General features: G+C 38.2%; 1 protein-coding gene across 1 annotated transcript; it reads right to left on the bottom strand.

The window, feature by feature from the left end:
- Window positions 1-6,379: 6,379 nt before the first annotated feature.
- LOC112087510 lies at window positions 6,380-6,969 on the bottom strand. The gene is made up of 2 exons (XM_024157422.1): window positions 6,538-6,969; window positions 6,380-6,466 (listed from the first exon to the last, which is right to left on the bottom strand). Exons 1-2 carry the CDS (start codon window positions 6,967-6,969, stop codon window positions 6,380-6,382), a joined length of 519 nt encoding a protein of 172 aa, XP_024013190.1.
- Between the last annotated feature and the right edge of the window lie 10,245 nt (window positions 6,970-17,214).

The following is a 17,214-nucleotide window of genomic DNA, read 5'->3' as shown; positions in this document are numbered from 1 at the left end:
GTTTCAAGGAGAAACAGAGGCGGTGATGGTGATTTTTCCCATTTTCTCTCACTCCCTGATGAATTGCTGGAAACAATTCTGGCCGCTACAAACCCATCTCTAAGGGAAATAGCCCACCTCCGTGTTGTATGTTCTCGTTTCAACCGTATCGGCACAAGCAGGGGTTTCTATCAAGCGATTGATCCCGCCGAAATCGTCCATGAACAAGAGGCGGTTCCACATTACCCAACGATGATGAGGAGAGTTTATGACGCGGGTAATCTAGGGGTTATTTTCCAGAGGGGGATGCAAGCCTACTTTTTGTTCCACGATGGTGAAGGCGTGGAATTGATAAGGGATGCTGCGGAGAGAGGCTACGAACGAGCCATTTTTGTGTACGGGATGTGGCTCAGAGCAGTGCCGGAAGACTTCGTCCGTGCAGAGGAGTATTTGGGCAGGCTCACGGTGCAAAATCGGAGGAGGATGAGCCGGTTGTTGCTGGCCGACGTTCCACACGGATGGAATTTTGATTTGCCAGTCGATTTCACTGAGAAAGCGGCTGCCTTTCATCCGAGATTCCTGGTGCTGTACACCTGTCAGTGCGGGGTTATCAATTACTGGCTCCAGTGGTTTGCAGAAGATTTTAAGCAGCCAAAGTGCAAAACCTGTTTCTGGGCCCAAGAGACCCAAAGGTTCTCCGCTTCATAAGGAACGTCGTTCCAAGCTGGCCATTGATGCTCGATTAGTGAAAGTCGTAATCTTTAGTATTTTGTTGCATTCGTGTCTCTTTAATTATTGATGTTATCTTAGTATTTCGAACTACAACGAATGTTTTTCATTTGCATGTCTACTTTCGTTTTTTAGTTGCAACTCTTACTTTTGTATAAACATAATCTATCTTAGTAGTTGATTTTATGATATTTATGATACTTATGTTCGTAAATGTAGTAATTAATCATAAAGGTGTTTAAAATATTTATAAAAATGGAGAATTTAGCCTTTCCCAAAATCGAAAAGAAAGTGGTTGGATATCATTTCATCTAGGACAGTAATTAATTATGTACACCTATTCACGTACACGTATGTACGTACACCTACTTACGTTAACGTGAGCATAAACAGGGTTGGACACCTTTTTACATAAATTTTATCTCGTTGACTTTAATTATTTATGTACACCTATTAACGTATACGTATAGACGTCCACCTACTTACGTATACGGGATCAGAAACAGATTGGAAACATAAAGACGTATAGACGTACACCTACTTACGTACACCTATAGACGTACACCTACTTACGTATACCTATTACCGTATACCTATAGACGTACACGTACTTACGTATACGGGATCAGAAACAGATTGGAAAGATATAGCTGTTTGAAAATAAAATAACATTACACATTTTTTAAAGAATGATGAATTCCTACACCTATTTTAACGAAAACGTACAACTATATACGTCCACCAACATTGGTATACGGGATCGTATACCTTTTTAGACATAAGGCTGTTTTTAAACTTTTTATTTAGTTTTGTAATATAATTTAATTATTAATACATCTTCATATTTAGTTTTGCAATAACCACAACAATGGGAAAATATATTGAAATATTAAAATGTTAAAAACAATCGTCAAGCGACCATACCACATCGATACTAAAGCATGTATGCTATGCGTTGTGCCGAACATCTAAGATAACATTTTTCACATTTAACAATATAATGCAAATTCTCGTGATACACTTCGCACGGCGCTTCGGTTTCTTCATGAATGAGACTAGGGTACCTGAACTTTTTCTTGTATGTTTTTTTATTACGTGGGCAAAATGACCAGAATAAGGATACTATATCTTCGGCGACTTCACAAAGTTCACGAGAATGATGAGGATATTGGTACCTGAAAACCATCTTTAGAAGTTTTTTCCCTCTGTTAGGGCGACCCACGCATATTTGCAAAATGGCACAGCTGTAAGTGGCATAGACGTCTGATGGAACAAGCTTATTTAGCATCCTGATGGCGGTATAGATCTTCTCCTCTGTTGACACGAACCTTATAGCTTTGACCAATATGGCCTGTGGATTTCTCGACGCTAAGCAGTGCAGGAATAAGGGCTGATATACTCCACCAGGGTATATCCGAGATGGTGTGTCATGCAATGTCCATATGTATGCCGATCTGAGTACTTCCGCACTAAACGCAATGTCTCTACCACGGGTCCCTGCCAGAATAATCGGTCCAAGGTAGATGCAGTCAGACTCAGCAACTTTCTTGACCATGATTTCGAAAACATGATCTGGTAAATCTGGTAAATCTGACATTTTTTGGGAAGGTTATAGGGTTTGTGTAGGGTGAACTTTCTTCGCAATATTATGAAACTATATATTGAATTCAATGGGTAGTTCTTGTTGAGAAATAGTTAATGGTAAGACAATTAGTAGTTGCAGGGTTTAATGTGTAGATGAACAGAAGTAATATTACAATAAGTTGGTGAAGTGATGTTTACTTACTTTGTTACAACTACAGAAATTAAACTACTAGTTCATTGTTACAACTAGTTACGTTCGTAGTAGGTACTTGTTACAATAAGTTTGTGAAGTGATGTTCACTTACTTACTACCTTTAATTTATTACAAAAAGTAAACAAGTACTTGCAATTAAAATAACTTAACTAAAGAAAATATCTTATGCGTAGAGCCGTGCATTGTAGAAGGCAATACTGGCAGTCTGGTGTATTTGTGTCATCGTAATGCTCATCTACACACTCTGATATAGGTTCTTCTTGGAGGTTGATGGGGAAGGACCAAAGGCTACCCCACGTATCTTGAAACGGCCCTAGAGTGAACTCCCATACGTGACGTATAACGTCGTGCGCTAACAGCTTCATTTCATTAGCCGCATAAGGGACGTGTAGAGTGAATTCATACGTGAGGAGTTTTTTAGCCCTTCGTGGACGTCCGATGCAAATTTCAAACATGGCACATGCGAAAGTAGCATGTTTATCACATGGGACAAGTCGGTTAAGCATCCTAATCGCTGAATACAATCTTCGCTCACGCACGGCAACTCTAATGGCTTCGAAATAAATAGCTTGTGGATTGTAGGCGCGAAGAAAATGCTCAAAGAATGGGCGGTAAGGGGTGTTAGGGGATACGTCGATCGGTGACTCAACCAATCGAGAGATGTCTGCAGACCGTAACACATCATCGGTGAATGCGATGACTCTTCCACGTTTTCCTGCACGAATAATGGGGCCAAGATGATAGGAGTCATCCTCAGCTAGTTTCTTTACTATTAACCCTAAAACATCATCGTCTAAGTAGTGCATTGTTGTTTAACTGTGGTGACAAAGTAAATATGATTCGCTTTATTTGTAAACAGGGTGGATAGATATATAAATGTCCTAATTCGTGGTTGGTATAAAGTTAAGAGCCATTTCAATAACTGCTAAACTGACCCCAACACGTCGCACTGCAATTATAAATGAAACTAGTTTCAGGCACTTTAATAAAAGCGAACTGACCATTATTCTTTAAAAATGGTGCGTAGAAAATGGTTAGGTGAAATATTTACTAAAAGGCAGAACACTATTATATTATTTTCAACCGTATAATAAATTCTCCACTACCCAACCACACACCACTGAAGTCCATATATGATGATTTTGCTTTGTCTTAACTAAACTTGCCTCCTTTCCAACGAAAACAAACCCTAAACCAAACATAACAAACCCTAAACCGAACATGACGCTCCCAGAATTGCCTGATGAAATTCTTATCGAAATCCTCAAGAGGCTCGGCAGTGAAGCATTTTGGCGACTCGGACCATTTGTCCGCGCTGGAAAGCGCACCCTCCGGCTTGTTTTCAACGACGATGTCCTCAAATCTAGCAACATTTATGCCCTTTTCTGTGTCCCCAGCGACATATGCCCTGGAAAGGAAAGACGCCCATTCTTTCTGAAATGTTTGGCGAGTAGAAACCCTGAGGCAAGATACTGGGAAGCCCTGAGACTTACAACCAGAGGCGCAGATCTCATTGCAAGTAGGACCATGCTGGAACCAAATGTTCCCACCGACGCTCTCTCGACCCTGGCGTCGGCCATGTTCAGCGTTTGCTTGGGTGACCCTTGTTCCGCAAGCCAAACATTGCAACTGTTGGCAACGCATCACGGAAGTCTACAGTCAGAGCGCGTGCGACAATTAGGTGAGGAGTTAATACTTGAGATTTCATATTACGGAACTGCATACATGGATACGTACTCAAACTCATTTTCATATCCAAACGACGACGTCATCAAGCTGCCTGATTGTGCATTTGATCATTTCGAACCTGAGATCCGAGTACTTTGCAATGGTTGCTTCATATACTGGTGTGCTAGGCGTATCTGCGAAATGCTTTAAAAATAAGTTTATGGTGTACACCTTCTCAAATGTACATGAGTATGTGTAGACTATATGAAGTGTACACCTATATTTCATTTTAAGTATGTAATGAACAATCTTTGAATTAATATTCGATGACTTATGTTTCATATCGGATACATATTTACGTAATTAATCACGAAACTAACAAATGCCTTGGACAATTTATGAAATCCTAGACATAAAAAGCATAAATTGATATAAAAAATTTAATATAAAGTCATAAACTTCGCAAGAAAAACACGCTAACAAAATAGTGGTCTTATTTTTTGCAAAATAAATAACATAATTCAACAAACAAAATTAATAGAACAATTCACGACTTCATGCTCCTCCGGCGTGCTCCACCGTCCATGCAAGTGCAGTGGTTTCAAAAGCAGCCCTGTCTTCCACGTAAATCCTATCAATTTCTTCAACAAAAAATGTCCTTCACTTATTTGGGGGGCAGTTAACATTTGGTGTATCTCCGTGAGTACCTGATTACATAGACATGTATACACAGTTAAGCCTTGATTTAATCGAAATTAAGATTATTAAGCAAAAGACAATAACGATTTATTTCTTTCATAAGTAAAAATACATCATTGATGCTGTTGTTGGTCTTGAAGTGAGTTGGGTTCAACATCTTAAGAAAAATGTTCCCATAAGTATTAACGTTTGGGTGATACACTTTTGTTTTGAACATCACCTGAAAAAACAGTGTTATTAGTAATTGAAATCTTGTTTGACTAAATCCCAAACCCTAAAAATACAGCAATTTGAGAGAGCAATCATATGCTTCATTCCTTACCCTCGGTGGCACGAAAGGGTAGTCAAGCGGAAAGTGAATGTCTAGTTTGAAAACACCATTCTCATAGGGTGAACCTTTAGGCCCTGTTATGATAGCTTTCCAGTGATACAAGTCCTCACCCACAGGTCCTAATGAAATCGGCAAAACACTAATTAGGTAGACGATGTAAAAGACCGATCTCCAAAAACTAAAACTAAAAAACTCCCCTATTTTCAAAAGAACCATCAAATACCTGTACTGAAACATGGACTGTTTTTCCTCTCCACTTCCTTCAATTGCAATGAGATCACTTTGCAGAGTATATATTTAGAAAGTAACTATTAATTTTCTGTGTAATTATCTTAAGCTGTAATTGAAGAAGGCAAGGGACAGTTTTTATAGAGGACAACAGGAAAAACGTTTTAAAGTAAAGAGAGCAAAACGAGTCGCTCAAACGGTGCAACGGGTTTCTAAAAAGGTACTTAATTAGTTTTTGTCGTTTCCAATTTGATTTTTTGGGTCGCGTTTATTCCTCATACACTGTTTTCTATTATTGCGGTTTTCAAAAACGCAATGACATGATTTTTGAAAAAACCGTTTATTCGTGCTGTCATGTCCTACAATTTTATTTCAAAGACACGATCATTGTCCGTTTTCTAGATAATGTTTTCTTTCTCTGCTATAGAACCATGTCTTTGATAATTATTTTGATCCAGAACCATGTCTTTGATAATTATTTTGATCCACAACCATGTCTTTGATAATTATTTTGATCCTAAACTCTAAACCCTAAACCCTAAACCCTAAACATAAGCCATAATGTGCATACACCTAAATTTATATGCGTACACCATATAAATGTAAACTTATACATAAGTCATTATGCGCATACACCATATAATGTAAACTGATTCATGTTGTCCACCATCACAGTGTACACAAACTGTGTCCACCGTCACAGGTGTACACAAACTGTGTACACAAACTGTGTACACCTTATCCAGTAAACATCATAAATTTTATAACAAATATAACATAGTTCATGCCTTGCCAAGTTTAAATATAGGAAAACATAGTTTACGCAAGAAACAAAACCGAAAAACAAACCGAGATCCCCACAAAAAAAACAAACAACAGACACACAAAAAACAATGTGGCTCGCTCTTTCCTAAACACAACAAAAGACACACAAAAGCCACACCCGGTCAACCCAATGGTTCCTTGCATTTTGCCCGGTTATGGCCGGGATTTCCACATCTCGAGCATTTGTTTGGCTTCTTTTTTTTTGCAACCTGCAACAGCGTATATTAGTAATCAGTAATCAGTATGACTGGGGTAAAATAATTGTTTAGTGTACACTAACCTGAGGATACTCTCCTGCTGAAATTTTCCTCTTCGTCGTAGGCCTTCCTGATTGACGTTTTGACTTAGGTGGCATAATATTCAGGTCACGCACCTCTGCTGGGATACGAATGTCGTTAGGGTCGGGCATTGGTAGGATTTTGCCACAAACTGTTGCACTCCAAATTGATTTCTTAAGAATTGGATCAACCAAACTGCTGTACTCCACTTGGCGAAGCATAGCCGCAGCCATTGCATGTCGGCAAGGGTATTTCAATGTCTGAAACTCTAGACATGAGCATGTTTTTTTTAGGAGATCAACATGCCGCCGTACACCGAACTCAGAACTCACTTCAACCTCCCACAAAGAAATGCCTTGAACCGATAGTGCAGCAGATTTTCCAAACTGCAGGTTCATTAACTTGTCAACATCTTCTGGAATGTCACCATCCATCTTTTGAATTTTCTCTCTTCTGCATTCAAGCCACCTACCTAACCTTCGCCTGATAAATTCTAGCATTGCAACGATTGGACTGTCTCTTGCTGCGAATAGTGCATTGTTCAGAGACTCCGCAATGTTACTGGAGGTCATATTATACCTCTGACCAGAAAAGTGTGATCTAGTCCACAACGCAAGAGGGATTTTTTTCCATGTACTCCCAACAACGGTAATCAACATCCTTCAGCCTTGCGTATAGTTTCTTGAAATTAGAAATTGTGAACGCTTCTCCAGTCTTTCCGACCAACCCTTTCTGACCGGAACCTTTGTATTTACCGTGAACATTTCTCTGGATATGGACAAGACATGCACCGTGGTGTGATTGTGGATACAATTTCTTTTTAGCTTTGGCAATTCCACCGTGCCTATCCGAGATAATAGTAAGATCAGAGGAATCTGGAATAATGTCTACCAACTTCTAAAAGAACCACCTCCATGTCTGGTCAGACTCTGCATCGACAACGGCGAACGCTATTGGAAAAATCTGGTAATTAGAATATTGTCCACTGGCCGTTAATAGACAACCCTTATACTTACCAGTCAGGTGAGTCCCATCAACAACAACTACTTGTTTCAAATGTTTCCATCCAGATATACACGCAGCCAATGCCATAAATACGGACTTAAACCTGGTTATACCTTTTCCATCTATTTCATCTCTCTCGGTTATCAAATGCGTTATGGTGCCGGGGTTAGCATACTTGAGCACATGGAGGTAAATCGGTAATAATTTGAAAGAAGTCTCCTTTGTTCCATGAGCAGAGTATATAGCCAGCTCCTAAGCTTTCCAGCATTTCCAGTACGAGGCTGTAATATTATATTTGGAGAGAACAATCGCAGGTAGCTCACTCGCACGTGGACCAACTATTGCATTCTCGTACTTAGACTTTAGCAGAGCCGCCATGACTTTAGAAGTAGCATGCTTAGAAAATTTCTTTCTTGTATCCGGGTGGCATGTATGCTTCAAGCACGCCTTCCTCACCTCATACAACGCAGAGTCGCCAACTTGACACCCCAACACCCTCCAATCACATATCGTTGCTGGACATTCGACGACTGTGTACTTCTTCGCATGCTTTTTGAATTCGAACGTCACTACATTCTTCAGCGCATTGATGGCCAACGTGATTTTAAAGTGTTCCTTGTTCCTGAACTTTTTCCCAACCCATATCTCTCCATCTTCATTTGACAAATCAAGTTCATCGAAATCCCCTCCCATATCATCAGAGACTGGTGCGACATCCGGAAATCCATATAGTTATGTACGTTTAATCGCTTTCTTCAGCTCTGCACCGCCATTCTTACGCCCCCAAACGACATCACCTGTCGGACTCTGCACAAAATCATCATCATCACCATGGGGAGCCAGAACCTTCTCACATACAGTCCTCTTTCTTCCAGGAAAATGAATAGGACTCTCCATTAAGACAATGGAGTAGTCCATATGGTTTGAATCACTCGGCTCACTTCCGCGACTACTTCCACAACCCCCTGAACTACCAGAGTCATCCTTATCCTCATCAAATCCAGGTTTAGAATGGAAACCCTTACCATCTGCTAGTACGTAATCATTCCACCAGTCAAAATCATAATCCGGATCATAATCATCATCAGAGCCGTATGCGTCATCGTCAACATCATCAGCTTCCTTCTCTTCCGAATCTCTCGCCTCGTCTGATTCCTGGGACATTTTTAATTCCAACTCAGGGTGGTCAACAGAGACAGCGTGACTTGGAACATCAGGTTTTACGTTAACGGAGGTGTTAGTGCTGGCCTTAGCCTCTACTTTCTCTGATTCCTAGGAGATTTTTAATCCCAACGAAGGATGGATTACAGAGACAGCTTCAGGTTGTACACCTTTGGAGGTGTTAGTGCTGGCCTTAGCCTCTACTTTCTCTGATTCCTGGGACATTTTTAATCCCAACGAATGATGGATTACAGAGACAGCTTCAGGTTGTACACCTTTGGAGGTGTTCATTGCGGCATCTGCCTCTACTTTCTTGGCATGTGCTATCAGCAAACAATCATCGATATCTTCATCATCTGCTTCATCATTGGGTTGACTAGACTCTGCTGAAGAAGAGGCTATGAAGTTTGTTGGCCCTAAGGACTTTCGCCGTTCCCTAGCAATTTGAACTTCAAGACTTTCCTTCCGTTTCAATCTCACCATTTTACCATTAACTGACTCCTTGAATGTGACAAATAAATTCACAGACTTGTCAGACTTATGCAGCGAAGGGAAGAATTTATACTCTCGAGGAGTAACTATCACACATGGACAACTACCATCACCATTAAGCTCAGCTAGAACATCATCAAACAAGTAGGAAATCTCCACCGAAACAACTCTCGGGTCTAATCCGAACTCATGCGCAATCAGATTTCTCAAATCATCAGGTCCGGACACATCTTTGCAATTTATGCACCTTCCACGACGAGATATGTTCATTTTGAAATCCCAATCTCCTGTATAGTACCTTATCCACGTTCCCGCCATAACAAGAATGAACGCATCCACTGCAAATCGCGAACACCATATCTAAAAAACTACTAGCAAATAGCGAACACCAGAACGAAAAAAATTCGAAAATAACAATGACTAATCTATGGGTGTACAATAATAGGATTAAGTAACTAACCGTGGTTGTTGTCCTCTTGATCATCACATAATTTCTCCTTCAATTTCAACATCTTTTGGAAAGGGAAACTAGGGTTTCTAATTTGGTTAGGGTACTTTGTTTCTTATGTTAACCAATTTATCTCCATTATCTCTAATTAACCACAATTTTTCCCGCCAAAAATAAAAAGAGAATGGGAAGGGTAATTTTGCGTCTAATGAGTTGGGTAGTTTCCGGCCCATAACCAAGGCCCAGTAAGGTGGTTTTTGGATATTTCATTCCGAAATTTGAAATCAGGCCCAAAAAACGATTCAATCACGCGCGTGAGTGCTCTCTTCCCGGCTGTTACGCACGCGGACACAGACTACTCCTGGGACCCACAGTAATTTCTGCGTCTGTCTCTCTCTAAGGGACAGACTTCTCTGTCTCTCTCTCTCTCAGAAACAAGGGTAAGTTTGGCATTATGAAAGTATGTCCCTACCCTGAATAATTAAAACATAAAACTACCCTTTTCTCAAATTAAAACTTAAAAACGTCCTTATTTTCAAAACAACCCTTTTAAAATCTTATGCAGGTGTTTATTTTAGTTGTCAATGTTTTTAAAATGATTTCCATGTTTTATAGTTTCAAAAGAGTTTTTGGAGCAAAAGTACATTTTTGAATAAATTCAGATCGTCAGAAGTTTGGCAATGAATAAAGACTTTCTAACCGTCCGATCATCCCTAAAATTGGACACAAGATAGAAGAGACAACCAACTTTCAAATGCAATTGGAATATAAGCATTCCAACGGTTAGAACTCCAGATATTTCCGGAGTACTGAAGGCAAATGAACACAGCATCGAAGGCAAAATTGTTCTTACCTGCGGCTGGAGGATGTTTCTCTGCGGGCTTGATTTCAGAAACCGTGGTGGACTTATTTCTGAGCCTCATAAGCCCATTCGCAAGCCCAAGTTATTCCCATCATTTATTCTGCAAATCCTAGAGGTCCCCAAAGACTTCGAAGACTAGATATACCTCTTTTAAGTCATTCAAAGAAGGTGTGGCCGATTTTACCACAAGTAGCTGTCTTCGAAGAGGAGCCACCGAGAGCTGCACCATTGGATCTCCATCTTCACCCCTGTTTTTCGTTCTTTACCTTTTTTTTATTTCAATTTCTAGCAACCTTAAATACTTTTATGATGATTTCTTACACTATGTCTAAGTAGTTCCCCAGTTGGGTTTTATGGGATTTTTCAAAGGGAATTTCATGTCTTGATTCGATGAATTTCTAGATTTAGGGTTCATAATATTCTGGGAGTCCTTCGTTCATTCTTATTTCTAATGCCTGTTTCTTTGCTGGCCACTTAGAAGCTGATCTTAGGTTAAATTGGAGCCACAATAGGGTTGTATCGAATTACCTGACCTAGAAGTGAACGAGCGAAATCGCTATAGGAGACGAAAGCTACATATAGAGTATTGTGAGCATAGATGAATTCTGTTTACTTAATGCATGATCTCACTCGCGGCCAGAGACGAAAGTTACTGGTCGAGTTTGAGTGATTAGTTGATTAGGGTGACAACAGTTGGCTAATCATACCATTGTCTATTCTAGTTTTGGAAACTCCCTAGTAGATTACTTTTATCGATTTGTGTAAGTATTATTATATTAATTCATGAGTCCCTGTGACTACCCTTAAGCCCTTCGTTTAGTTTTTATTTCTTTACAACCTCTTAATTTTGATTGCTAATTTACATTTAGTGACACTAAAACCAAAACTCCCATTTTGTTTGCTCCATTAGTTTTAAGTCCTTGATTGACTTGCACTGAAACCTCAAAATCTATGCAGTTCGATCCGTAAATACTACAACACACATCTATGCACTTACAGACATGTAGGGTTATAAATTTAAAATGTGAAGCTAAAAGTAACTCTTGCATTTACCTTGCATCAATTGCTGAGGGGATTTACCATTCATCCGGACATTTGTCACCAGAAATGTCCCATCAGACCATCAAGAAGTTCTTGCCTCCATCTCATGGACTTACCACACCTTTTCCAGCCTTAGGTCTGTGCAGGTCCCATCATGTCCTCCACTATCTACACTTTTTACTTAAGTGTTGGTAAACCACGAAAATCTTGAGGCCCAAGTCTCTGCCATAGCCTTTTCTAGCCGAGAATTTTCAGTCTTGTCGAACAGTAATATTCACTTTGGGTTTGATTGTGAATCAATTTTTGCCACCCATTTGGCCTGTTCGGCCGGTTGATGGTGGGCCTAAGGTTGCTCGTCTTTTTGCAAGTCCATTGGTCCGAAGTTTTAAATTTATAAAATCCTAGTGTCTGCAAATGCATTGATAGTAGGTTTTTACCCTACTAAGGTCAATTAACCTCTTTTGTTGTAGCACTTTAGGGTCAATCCAAATGGAGATTATCTAGGCACTAAGACTATGAGGAACTACCTTAATTCAAGCCTAATAAGCAGATGAGTTGGTAACCAAATGATCTAAAAACATAAAACGAACAAGAAACAAGCAATACTTAAGAATTAAACAAGCAACAAAACAAAGACTCAAATTAATAGAAAGCTAAATCTCTAGATGTGATCATTGATCAGGGTGCTTTAAATTTTGATTCATGATGTTAAGAAAATAATGCAACACTTGCAATTCTTTAGTCTAGACTTCCAAAGCAGATTAATTCATTCCCATGACATAAATCCCTTTGAAAATTACTTAATCAATACTAATTCCCATTAGTGAATAATCAATCAACAAACATAAGGTTCCAAGTCTAGAATGACCAGACAGCTTCTTTGTGCATCAAAATAAGAGCTAAGGCAGACTTAATCTTCTTACACAGAAAGATAAAGCAAGCAATCACATGATCTCAAATTCCAATCAACTTAGAACTCAAAGCAAGTCCATTTCTTTCCCAAGACAATGATCACTATACTAATCAACATTCAAACCTAACTCTCATTAGTAGTAATGATGATCAATATGCAATAATAAACAGTTCTAATATGTCATTTATGCTTCAAAAAAACATTCCCATAGCATTTAAAACAAATTAGCTCTTTCAAGCATTTCATCAAACATCTTTGGTGCATGAAATGCCTATGAACCCAGATTTCACTTTCTCAAGGAAATCTGACATTAGAAACAGCTAACTAAAGAAACGAAATGAGAATCTAGAACCTAAACATCATAAATCAAACATCTAAGCACCTTAATCTACACACCTAGAAGCTTAAAAGAAGACTACTCACTAATCATGATGAACACACCATTTCCTTTGCAAGATGTGATGTTAATCATGATTAGAAGCAAAGATAAGAAGATGAGATGATAAAAAAACAGCTTTATATTGATTATATCCTTCAGATATCTCTGAACAAACTCGTTTTTGACTAAAGGGGAAAAGAAACTCAAAAGGGAATCAAAGATCTCTAGGGTTTTTTCTCCTAAAAACTATTTATACTAAGGGTTTTGGACTGGGTCAGTCCAAGACAAACTGGGTACTGACCCGGTTCAGTTGGGTCTTGTGCCTTATGTGCGAGATGGTCACGTCCCTGCCCAAGCCGCACACCCAAGTCGGTCTCATTTGCGAACACATGTGCTAGATGGTTCCACTTGCTGTCCAACTCGCACACCCAAGTCGCACAGCTTTGTGGACTTAGCCAAATTTGATTCTGGTACCCTTCTCAAAGTCTCCTTACACGCATCTCTAAAGTCGCAGTTTGTTTCCATAGTATGAACATTCATCGGTGCGAGTTAACCAAGTTACACACCCAAGTAACAGCATTTCTCATTTTCTCGGACAACTCCACGTTTGAGGTAGCATATCTCCTGTAATACTGGTCCAAATGGCTTGATTCAAACTCCAGTGGAAAGGCAGCTCAACCATCTAGAATGTTGATGAAGAGTGGAAGTGCATCCAGGGAATGGAAGGGTTCTCTGACGGCCAATCTTTGAAGTGAACCGGAATGATCCAAAGAAGGCTTCTAAACCCGTGTTCATTCCGAAAACGTTATCTCCCAGCTCAGAGCTCCAAATCGTGTGATATAGAGTGTTCTGGAAAGAAGACTCAAAGATCTTGAATCTTGAAGAAGGCCCCAGAAACTGAATCGGAGAGAAAGGGCTTCGTCTTTCATAATATTTAAAACTCATCGGATCGGTCTGGATTGGAAGCAAGACAAGTATGTCTCCTGACGGCTATAACTCTCATATGACTGGTCCAAATCCACTAATTCCAATTGTACTGAACCACGACTCAATCTTCTCCACCTTTCATGAAGAATCCGGAAGCTGAATCGGACAGCAAGGCTTTCCGGTAACGGTGTCTTTGAGGCGTATCGGATTGCTCCGGAATGGATGCGAGACAGGTCTATCTTCCGTGGCCGCATCTTTCAGCTCGATGCTCCAAATGCATTGATTCCAACTATTCTGGAACCTTGAATCAATTATCTTGATCTTTTCTGAGACCTCGGAAGTTGAATCGGCCGGGAAGGCCTTCAAGTAATACGATTTGTGAAATGTCTCTGCATCAGAGATTTTTGACCGAGAAGCTTAAACAGCCAGTACGTGTTTTGGCCGAGAATCCTACCTACGGTATGGATTTTAACCGAGAAACTCCAAGATCCCCTTTTCACCATTTTTTATCACTTGAACACCATTTCTGCACCTGGTTCACTTCCTCCACTCTAAATAAGCTCCAAAAGCACATGTTTAACACTCCAAACCATGCAAAACTCTTTTGGACTTAATGCAAACTCCTAAGTCTTAAATTAATGTTTAAGGACCTAAAATGCATGAAATAAGACATGATGTACAGATGTACGTTGTAGAACTTAGTTGTCGATCCATAGGGAATATGTCCAATCTGCAAGAAAACCAAAGTCGGAGAGTAAGCAAAGTCATAAACTCATGGGGGTTTGGGATTTTTGGTTACGAATACTAAACTAAACCTAATCTAATATTTACGGAAAATAAAATGCAATATAAATGAGTTGCTAAAAGAATATCTCAAGGGTGTTCGACTCAAACTATAGACTCTAGACTCATAGTGGGCGATTTAGACTTCTCCGGTTTACTCTAATCGATGTCAAAACATTTCCAATTAGCCTCCGAGCGATTTATCTTTATCTATCTTCTGGGATCTGCATGGAACTGGAATAGACATGTGTATGATTAACGAACTCTCGTCATCTTAATCAACTAATCACTTAAATCTGACAATTAACTCTCGCTCTCATGCCAGAAATAAGATCATGCATTAACTATTAAATTTTTTTGCTCACATCTTCTCTACAGGTAGCTCTCGATTCCTGTAGCGACTATGTTCTTCTGAAGCTAGGTATGGATGATCTGATACAGCACTCTCGTGGCTCTGATCGATCCTAGGCTCAGAGAAAATGTCATGAATCTACTCTCATGCAATATGAACAACTTAGAAGAGATGAGATCCAGAATATGGTTTAGAAACTTAGAAATCCTAATCGAACATGTATACCTATCGATAACTCTTTAGAAACTTGACTCTCTGGGACAAATCTACATGATGCAAGAAATGATAAAATACATGAAAGAATGCATCAGATGAAACAGAAAAGTTAATTAGATAAAAGGGAATAATCCCTTTCTCCATCGCCTAACCCTAGAAAAACAAAGTTTGGTAGCTCAAAATCTCATTACAGGAGCACACACCCGTTTAGGGCTGCTAAGAAATGTATTTTTAGGTCATAAGGTCTTCCAGGTCTCATTACAGGAGTCCTCTGGGGGTGAGAGTCTTCCGGGGCAGGTAAAACACTTGTTTGCCATGGGTGAGAGTCTTCTGGAACTAGTGAATTTGGTCAGAATTTGGTCAACTTTTTCTCCATGTATCTTTTGATTGCATTGTTAGATCTTCCTGATGTAAAATGCTATCGAAACCTGGTTATCTTCTTTTGAATGTCTCCCAATTTGAGCTGGATCAGACGGTGAGAAAGTCTTTATTTGAGGCTGAACTTCTGACGATCTGACTCTAAGCTAAAAATGTGGATTTCTTCAATTTTTCCATCTTTTTCTCTAAGTTTCGTCTTTAAAAGAGCCTTGAACTACAAATATAGAGAAAACATAATAAAAGTTACTAAAACTAATTAAAACCTTTGAAAAAACATTTGAAATCAGTGGTGAAAATGGGTACAAGTACGGTGTTATCAACTCTCCCAGATTTAAACTTTGTTATCCTAAAAAAACAAAATCCAATATGGAAAAATGTCATCACGCATGGCCCCAATCTTATCCCAATCTTATTAATTATTTCTCTTGTGCAGTTCTCACAGGGAACTTACGAACAAATTATTGCACTATCTTTCTCTTTCTCAAGTCTCAACAAACCAAAACCCCACCACCATTATTGTTTCTTAAACTTAACTTCTTGGCCATAAGAATAATATAAGTCAGAAAACTATAACAACATCACTGTAAAAAATTCAGATTCTGAAATCAATCCCAGGAACTACAGAGAACCATAAACTTAACTTCCTAAGAACAGAGTTGCAATGATCTTCTTGCATATATACTATTTTTAATAACTTAACTAGATTATATCCTGTGCATCCGTACGGGATTATTTTTAATTTAACAAATCGTGTAATATTATTTATGTTTTTTTATATATAATTTTCTAATAAATGATAAATACTTTTTTCTGTTTATATATATTTTGTTTCTGTTTATATATATATATATTGTTTCTATTAATTTATTATTTCTAGTATATATATGACTGCGATTAGAGAAACATTATTCTAATCCGTCCGTTTATTATTTCTAGTTACATATTCTAATAACTAAATCTAATAGGTACAACGATTATAAAAACGTTATTATAACATATCTATTTATATTAATCCGAAAAGGATCATATATAGTTATTAAAGCATAATTATAATCCGTTCATTCATATTATTTGTATATTTTATATATTTTATTAAGTTTGAATATTAAAAGTTTAAGATTTATTTAATAAAAATATACAGTAATATATTATTTTTATCCTTGTCACTGAAATATTACTCAAATTTGAATATGGAAATTAAATCTAAATTGATATCAGATTTATTATTTTTGTAAAAATATAATAATAACTTATTTTGTAATTTTGATAAACAATATACCTAAATTTAAGGAAATCTATAACAAATCTAAATTCAAATTTAAATTTTCGTATTTATTTTAAAATATAAATTAAAAATATATTATTTTATTAATATTACATTAAATTGACTTGTTTGGTAACAGAATAGTAGAAAACTAATTAAAACCTGTTTGGACACAAAATACTATAGAAGATTACTGAATACATAAACATTTGCAATGAGTAATCTAAGGACCCTCTACCATGTGAAATGACTAGGGTTTTATAAAAATACTTGGCCTAAATTGGTGGTCCGATATCATATTCAAAATGGGGTTAAACTGTTAGGCTATGCTAGCATGGTACGTAGGACTAGAGCCGTGCCTCATGTCTTCTGAGTTAGGCATTAGCCTAAGGCCACCAAAAATTGAAAATAAAATTAGGGCCACATTTTATTAACTAGTTTATGTATATAGTTAATGA

The sequence above is a fragment of the Eutrema salsugineum genome, unplaced genomic scaffold, assembly GCF_000478725.1.
Source record: "Eutrema salsugineum unplaced genomic scaffold, Eutsalg1_0 scaffold_17, whole genome shotgun sequence".
In the NCBI taxonomy this organism is placed as follows: Eukaryota; Viridiplantae; Streptophyta; class Magnoliopsida; order Brassicales; family Brassicaceae; genus Eutrema; species Eutrema salsugineum.
The sequence above is the reverse complement of the archived record's forward strand: the minus strand, read 5'-3'. Positions and strand labels throughout refer to the sequence as shown.